Source organism: Etheostoma spectabile, chromosome 18 (assembly GCF_008692095.1).
Source record: "Etheostoma spectabile isolate EspeVRDwgs_2016 chromosome 18, UIUC_Espe_1.0, whole genome shotgun sequence".
NCBI classification, from domain to species: Eukaryota; Metazoa; Chordata; class Actinopteri; order Perciformes; family Percidae; genus Etheostoma; species Etheostoma spectabile.
Window position 1 is genome coordinate 11,892,397 of NC_045750.1, and position 8,932 is coordinate 11,901,328.

Consider the following 8,932-nt stretch of genomic DNA (forward strand, 5'->3'; position numbering starts at 1 on the left):
GGGGGGGGGACATAGATCCATGTTTGAAATGTGTGTGTTGACTGTCATAAAATGCTTCTTTTACTCAGGTTTCTCTTTTTACTTTTAATCTGTCACCTGTGCCTGTTGTTATAGTGTGTAACAGGCAGTCACTGTTTGTCACAAATAACAAGCATTTAACAGCTAATCTGTTATCTTTTCTCTCTCCATCTTGTCTTCTTTTCTTTTTCTCCATCCACAAAATATCTCTTGTGGATTCGTCCTCCATCTGATTCTCCCACATCTCCTCACCCGCCTCTTCCCTCTAACCCTTTTCTTCCCACACCATCATCACCATCATCCCTTTCTGGCCCCCACCAATCACCCTGCTTACCGAAGATGAAGGCCATAGAACGTCTTCCGGAGCCAGAGAAGATACCGCGGGCGCCTCACGATCGTAAGAAGGAGTGGCAGAAACTGGCACTGGGCGCGGAGCTTGCCCAAGACATACCTGACGACAAACACAGAGAGGCCAACGGATCTGCAGGTTACCACGACAACAGGTATGTAAAGGTGTGTTTACACATCTCAGAGGTGGAAAACTGATTGTAACTAGACCAACATTCCCAGAGACTAAGCTTTAGATCTACCTTTAGGCATACAATTAATTTCTTCATCTATGACAGTCGGTGCTACGTAGCTTGTTAGGTGTTACCAGCAAGTGTTGAATGATGGAACTAACTGGAACTGGAACTGGAACTAAGCTGGTAACCATGGATATGCAGAATGTATGACTGCTAGTTTTCAGATATCAATGAGCTTCAAAAATACAGATTGGATGCTTCTTTGTCGGCAGGCTATAATAAATTGCGCCCACTCCACAGAGAACGAGTTCTTTCAATGAACACTTCAGCTACAACAGCCACATTCAAGGTTCATCACAGTTGTAATTGCTTTTATTGTGCCTCAAAGCTTTAATGCCACTCATATTCAGAAACTTTTCTGCCAGTCAGAAAAGATTTTCTGCAAATTGGGGGTTTTCTTTGATTTGTCAGTGCCATGAATAGCTGACATAAAGTCTTTTCGCCAAGTATTGATGAGGAAGTGAACGGCAGTGTCTGCACGTATAGATGGTTGTGAATAAATGCTCCTTAATGTCATAAGCAAATAGCCACAGAGTCTGTGATGGACAGACACACCTGGACCATAAGACTTAGGAAGCATCGTTTAAATTGGCCTTTTATAATGCTACTTTCTGTATTTCATTTCATTTCATTTTTCCTGTGTTAAATTTCTACATCAGATGCTGGGTCCACAGAATCACTGAGAAACATAATGTCATCTCTAATTTGTTTTAAATAATTTTCAAAGTGTAAATGTTGATCTCATTTATCCAAAAAAAACAAATTAACTTCAACCACTCCTTTGTTTCTTAATTACCTCCAAACTTGAACTCTGCTTCATAAATACAGCATTGATCATGAAAAGATGTTAGTTTTATTTTCCTATTTACTTTAACACATTTGTTGATTGGGAGTAAGTAGACTTTTGTTCCCTGCATGCACCACATTAACCTTTACACCACCTCTGTGTAATGGCTTGGAACATTTACATCCAATTGATTTTAACAGTTTCCAAACTGAGGGTAAATCATCTTCATTCTGTAAGAGGATTTACAGAATAAGAAAAAAGCAAAAGCTCTGCTACGCAAAATCATATACTGTACATCTTTTTTCTCGTGAAATGGATGTTCTAACTCCTCAAGCCTCTAAACATTATTCAAATTGATCTAGAAAGGTAATGAGAGAAAACGTCTTCTTTGATGGGAGTGCTCACCACTTATTGACATGTAGAGTGGACAGTAGATCAGACTTGTAGGGAATCATGGGTGCCTACTTACCACAAGTGTTGTGTTTAGCTGACTACTTCTCAAGTTCTGACAGAAAAAAGAAATAGGGATGAGAACACAGTTGAATATGACAAAAGGCACTAAATAAAAACACAAATCAACGAGGGAAATTCAAAGGGGAACCAAACAAAATGTGAGTTAAGGACAACATGTCTCTCTGCTCAGGGCTCCCTTGTACATGGAACAAATGGACGGGCCCTTCTCGCTGGCGGCGCTGCCCTACACCCAGATGAACGAGCTGCTGAACCGTACCGGGGACAGAATGTATTTGCGGCCCCACGACCCTCCACCGCCTCCACCTCTCATGCACCCACTGGGAGAGATCAAGCCACCCTCTGTGATCAGGTGGGACAGGAGACAACACGTAACCTCAGTTTTATGTCCCCTCGGAAACCTCTAATAATGCGTTTTTATGGTTTTGCATAGCAATTGCAGAAAAAGTAATTAGGTGCTCACCAGGAAGTTTGAGTTCCGATTTCCAACTTACCTGACTGAAAAAGTGAATCAGGCTCATCTGTTGCCCCACGCAGATGCAAGTGTGAGAAATCATTTGTAAATACTATTTCACCTTATGACCAATTCACAAGCCCACACATATACAATACCATTTGTTTGGTTTTATCTCATTTTTGTCCCTGTTAAGGATCAGTTGGTGTTACTAAGCGGTATTCCCATACTTTTCTTTTTCATTTGGACAAAGATTTTTTTTGTTCCGTTAGAGCTCAGCAGAAAAACACAGAGGCGAAGGGGTAGTTGGACAGATGAAGGTTTTGTGGACCGAAGCTGAAAAAAAAAGGAAAAGGCTTTGAGATGGACAGGATCAACACTAAGCATAGAGATCAGAGGAAATGGTCAATGCTGTGGCTGCAGCTGCAATAGTCCTTGCAGCTGTCTTCTCTTTTTACTCACAAACTCACACTCATCTTGTTTTTATTTCCTTCTTCTTTTAAGTTTTTTTTCCTGTCATTTGGTTTTGATGTTTTGCTGTTTCTTCCTTTTATGAGTTATTACCATCCTCTTCAATATCTGATTTTGTCACTTTACCCCCTCCTTACATTTGATGTAGTTTAACACTTTATTTCCTTCCCCCCTCTTTTGATTTGAAAATTGATTGTGAACATGTTGGTCTTTGTGTTGCTATGTCCTGTAGTAGCTTGATCCACTCACAGAGCGTCAGCAGCAGTTACTGGCCAATGTTGTTAACTGACTGTCTTGGTCTGTGTTTTCAACACTCTTCTTTAACATGCAGTGTCCTTTACGCTCTAATACAGCATACTGACATTCAGGTAGACATTATTTGGCATGCTATGATTTTCAGTATTTTGTAAGGGCTGGTCTGGTGGCAGAGTTAAGGACCCCTCCAGGGGCATCACCACTCCAATTCAAAGGTCTAAACCTCCCATGACAATTCTGCAGTTTAAAAAGTATGATTACTTACCCCAATGTCAGTCTTTGAAAACTCTAGGACAGTGCCCGTTGAAAATGTGCCTGTGCCTTGGGCTGTGGTATTGCTGTTTTGTAGAATTCTTCAAAAACAAATTGTACCCAAAAATTACTTACAGAAGGACCCCAAACCACTTCATATGTAACTCCACTGTATAGGAGTAATCAGACATTGACGACTGGGACTCTGGGCAGTGCGCTAACCACCCGGCCCGTTATGAGAGCGAATCAGCACATATCTGCGCTCATCAGCTACCAGAATTGACTTTGTGTGGGGGGAGAGAGAGAGAGAGTGTGTTGTCTTGTGGTGTATTAGTGTTGTAAGTTAGCAGTAGACTTATTTAACCTGTTATGTTATGTTCTGCCTCTGTGTAGAAGTGGTGAATGTAGGCTAAAGCTCACAGCAATTTAATACTATATATTGTGTTCGCAAATGGTTTCCTCTTAGCAAAATAATAGACACTGAAAAGCATATGGCCTTTTTTTGCCAACCTTATTCCACATAACAGTCGCGATGTTCCTACTCCAGGAAAGTTTTGAAAAGCGTTCTGCATGTGGTGTGCGGGTTACCTTCCCACCCACCACTCCCCCGAACATCAACACACACGCACACACACCTACATACAGATAGTCTTGCTTTATTAGACAGATGAAGATCAGCTGAGCCGGATTTACTGCTGCACATTGTTCGACTTGGTTTAAAAATATCCTATGTCTTATCTCTCTCTCTCTCTCTCTCTCTCTCTCTCTCTCTCTCTCTCTCTCTCTCTCTCTCTCTCTCTCTAGTTCCAGTTCAGGTTTTTCCGACAGCAGACCCCAGTCTCCAGCACGGACAGCAGGCCTCAACTCCAACACTCCTCCTCCACCGCCTCCCCCTCTTCCTCCACCACCTCCCCCGTTACCCTCCACAGGCCTGCGGGGCACTCCTCCTCCACCCATTCCTCCTCTACCAGTCCAGCAGCAGCCCCCGGCCATCCCGCCTCCCCCTGCTCCTCTCCAGATCGCCCCAGGGGTGCTCCATCCGGCCCCTCCACCCGTGGCACCTCCCCTCCACTGCTCTCCCGCCCGTCTCCAGCAGGTCCTGGACAGGGGCCCAACCATGGGCTCTGGGACCCTGTCAGACGGTGGTATCCTGCCTCCTCCCCCACCGCCTCCTCCTCTGCCCCTCCCAGGAGCGCGGAGCTCCTCGCCATGCCTGTCAGGCCCACCACCTGTGCCGGCCTTTCCCTCAGCAGGAGCCATGGCCTCCCCGCTGCCCCACAGCCTTCACGATATGGGGAGCAAGAGGCACCATCCAGCCAATCTGCCACCAATCAGCGATGCACGCAGTGTCCTGTTGGAAGCTATCAGAAAAGGTGGGTCGTGTTTTACCAGAAATGTTTCAAAACTTTCCCGGCCAGCAGTTAAGACTCATGCTTTCTCTGGACAGAGCACACACTCGCAGTTTAGGAGTAAGGGTGTATTTTGTTTAATTTCTTGTATGCTTTTCAGATGAAGAAACATACATCAGAACTATAAAAAAAATAAGTCAACTATTTAATTGGTTGATGGACAGATAATTAGCGAAAAAAACGTTTTCACAAAAGTTACTAGTTACAGCTTCTCAAGTTTGAATATTAGCAAATTAGTCAATTGAATATCTTAGGTTTGTGGACTGCTGGTCAGACAAAACAAGCAATTTGAAGACCTCACGTTACATGATCATAAACTAAAGTGTTTTCCTGCCTGTTACTGCTTCTTCCAGGCATACAGCTGCGGAAAGTGGAGGAGCAGCGAGAGCAAGAGGCTAAGCACGAGCGTGTTGGCAACGACGTGGCCACCATCCTGTCACGCCGCATTGCTGTGGAGTACTCTGACTCAGAGGATGAGTCCGAGTTTGACGAAGGAGACTGGATGGAGTGATGGCGGTCAGGGTTGGCGGCAGAGGACAAATGTGTTCAGGTGCCCCCCCCCCCATGCCTGCACTCCAAACCCCGCCATCAAAGAGTCCTTTCTACTCTGGAAGGAAGCAAAACATCGTTGTTGCCCACTTTTCTTCTGTCAAGCTTTCTTTTTTTCTTTTTTTTTTATCCGTCTCGTTGTGGTTTGTGTTTGGAGGAGAATCTCCACGTCGCCCTTGTCGGTCTTTCTAGTGTTCCAAGAGAAGTATGTGCTTTCATTCTTTTCTGCACTTGCAGAATCTTGCCATCTTCACTACACAACTTAGTTTCTTTTGGATTTCTTGTAATGAAATCTCCCCTGTTTACTATTGGTATACATGAAAATAACTTTTCTGAGGAACCACTTGTTTTTATTTTCTTATATGTACGTCGATGTAAAAAAAGAATATAAAAAACAAGACAATGAAAAAATGAAGGCATGTTGCATTTATCCTAAGTTCTCCAGCACCGTTCTGCCACCTGGTGGCTGAACAAAGCATTGAATGAATGCGTTTTTATTTTATCGTCTTTTATTTACCTTATTTCTGCTGAAACATTTGCAGTTTTAATGGGCCAGTAGTTGCTGATACTGACCAGTACATGAACACTCACTCAGCGTGAACACCAGCTGGGTTGTCCCTTGTTTTCTCTCTTGTTATCAGGACTGACTTTACCACTTAGAACAAGCAAAAGATTGTGTTGGTATGTGATGTGGTGATTGCTGTATGGTTGAAAAGGAAGAAGGGAAGCATATGGCTGCCTTGGCCACGCGTGTGCATATCCATCCACTTACATGTAACTTTTACCCCAGGGAAATTTATGCCAAGAGATTGAGCTTTTTGTCTGTCCAGGTTCTAAGGAGCCATGTATGCTCATGTTGACATCAGGCAATGTCAACGATAAACACTGAGCCACTGGTTTTTAGTATATTGAGCTCCCATCCTTTTCTCAAGTTCTTTGGACACTGGAAGTGATTAGATGCTGTAGATGTACATCAGATTTCCTGCCTCTCTAATTGTCCCTGATGAATATTAAGTGTGCTGAGGCAAGCTTTGAATTTTGAGAAGGTACGCGTGATAATGAGAGTCTGACCAACACCAGGTACAAACCACTCAACCACTGAAGGCAGCTCTTCCCTCAGATCCCCTTTACCGTGTACCTACCCACTAACGAGAAGCCTTACCTCGTTGGGTTCTACAGCACCAAATGTTGTTTAAAAAGATACATTTTATGTGATACTGCCTTTTCAGGCCTGAAAGAAAAAGGATACATTATGCCTTGTTTTGGCTCATTTCAAAGAAAATGTCTGCCATCCTTTTCCGTTTGTTTGTTCTTTCTTCTACTTGCCTTATTGTTCGTACAAAACGTATCGTTGAGTTGATGAATGTATCGTGCTGTTACTACTTACTTGCCTGCGCTTGTATGGATTTGCTGTTTCTATGTTTGGGTGGGGGGGACAGAATCCCTGGTTTAAAAAAAGATTAGATCAATACTGTATACCATGTAACTTATGTAACTGTTGACTGTAACAGTTTGCTTGAATTAATAAAAATCTAATGTTATGTTTCAGCCCTAAATGTTATGGCTTTGTTGTTGTTGTTGTTGTTGTTGTTGTTGAGACCTGCTCTTCTCATGTGGAGAACTGAGCAAAAAATTGTCAAGCAAGAGTACAGGCTTGTGTACAGATGGATCATGACCAAGACACACAGTCAATTTTAGACATGAATTACTCTTTTTATTATGGGCACCAGCAGAAGCATGTTTACATAATCATATTACATGAAAACCTGTGAATTATTAATCTTTTTTACAATAAATGGTTAAATATTTAGGATTTTTGTTTTTTTAATTCTACAAAAATCTGTTAAATAAAATTTAAAAAAGAGCCAAATTTAGTTTGGGATACTACGGCAAAATTAAGTATATTCAACTTAATATTTCGGATTATTAGATTAATGCAACCAGAAACATAGTAATTAATGATGACATTTTGATTGGGATTTGTGGTGTAAACACAAGCTACCGCAGCATCCTGAAGTTCATCAGCAAGAAGTAACTGCAGTGCTACGTGTGTCTGTAGCCACGGTGACATGCCAGTCAGTCACTGGTACAACCCTGTGAGAGCTGATGGGGTTGCTTTTATTTTAGAGCTCACTGTTATTCAAGAGAACTTCATCTAACACCTACAAATGAAACCTCTAACTGCACTTAAAACACTATGTTAGCTGATGAGAATTAAGAAAATAAGTTACTGAATAAGCGGGTAAGCCTGGAGTAGTTTAGTCATGTTTAAAGAACGGAGTTGTAGTTATGCAGATTAATACATTTAAAAATCACCATCATAATGTCATAGTTAAATGCCTTGTTTTCTGGTTCGGAAACCTTTAGTGTACTTTATCATTTAGAGGCATTCCAGCCTTTATATTGAAAGTTCTGTTAAGAGATCCTGCTGGTTGTTCAATAATCGTGTTTATAGCTGTGATTTCTCTATATTTTTAAGATAGGAGGTCCGGATGTGTTTTAAGCCAGGTCTGTAGAGCTGAAAAATTTCAAATCCCTGACAATCAATCAAAAGCGATCTAACTTATCCGTATATAAAGGAACAGGGCCCTGGAGTTTATCTGTGGGGTTTTTTCTAATTTATCCACATCTGGACCTGTGGAGGAGAAGAGTCTTCCAGAAATGATCTCAGATTCTGTTCGTCAGATGTAAATGAAATTAAAAGTTCACAGTTTCATGTGCCATCAGACTTTCACCTCATTCTATTCCCGTTTTTCTCTCATCTCATTCTCACTCACACTTATTTCTTTCTTCCCTCTTCTCCTCACTCTCCTCCTGTTCACACCTCCCCTCGTCTTCTCTATCCTTCCGCCCAGTCGTCTCTCTGAACAGAGGATGCTCCTGGAGTTTGCATGTTTATTATCTTGTCACTCTCGCTATAGTCTTTTTTATTCATTTTGTTTGTCCTGTCACTCTTTATCCTATAAGCCAGGAGTTTCAAAGACACTTTGGGCATTTGAGCTTTCATGTCAGGTTGTCACATGACATCTGCGTCTCAAAAACATGTCAGCTTTGGGATGCGTGGATTAAAACTACAATACATTGTGCAGAGCTCTCACAGTTTGTAGCATGCTGGTAGGAGAAGGCTCATTAAAAGTTTGTGTGTGTGTGTGTGTGTGTGTGTGTGTGTGTGTGTGTGTGTGTGTGTGTGTGTATGTGTGTCGCAGTGATGAGCAGGAGATTTAATTACCCGATACAGCGTGTTATTCGGATAATGCTTGGAAGATGTCCAACTGTTTCACCTTGGAGGAAATTGCTTGATTTGTTTTCTTCCAACATTAAACTGCAGTCAATAGACGTGAAATAGCTTTGGCGAATAATCATCAGCGTTTGTATTTTATCATCACCCTTATGAGTTTTGCCACATTGGACAATCAGTTTTGCAGCTCCTGACTTTAAGTATGCTCTTGCAAAATATTCCACCTCACTGCTGCTCCAAATAATTTACTGTGAAACAAAAGCTAAAAATAATACACTCTTGCCCTAATGCCTAAGTGATTGTATGTGCTCCTCTTTGCTGTAATCTACACAGCGGCAGGCATCTTATTGGAACAACGCCCCACTGTGAAAGTAGTTTGTATAGAAAGCCTGTTGTGAGCAATACACTTTATATGACTTGTTCATGTTTAAATGGACTGCACAA

At 42.0% G+C, this 8,932-nt stretch overlaps 1 protein-coding gene across 8 annotated transcripts in view; it reads left to right on the forward strand.

Moving 5' to 3' along the window:
- wasf1 (WASP family member 1) overlaps nucleotides 1–5,650 on the forward strand; it is a 55,844-nt gene extending 50,194 nt beyond the window's left edge. For 5 of the 8 annotated variants that reach the window (XM_032542531.1, XM_032542534.1, XM_032542535.1 and 2 more), the window contains 4 exons: nucleotides 358–521; nucleotides 2,033–2,212; nucleotides 4,097–4,665; nucleotides 5,055–5,650. In XM_032542531.1, coding sequence (XP_032398422.1) covers nucleotides 358–521; nucleotides 2,033–2,212; nucleotides 4,097–4,665; nucleotides 5,055–5,212 — 1,071 coding nt within the window. In that variant the 3' untranslated portion in view covers nucleotides 5,213–5,650. The remainder of the gene's footprint in view (nucleotides 1–357; nucleotides 522–2,032; nucleotides 2,213–4,096; nucleotides 4,666–5,054) is intronic. The other 3 variants (XM_032542536.1, XM_032542537.1, XM_032542538.1) reach the window with 1 other exon arrangement.
- Nucleotides 5,651–8,932: the final 3,282 nt, after the last annotated feature.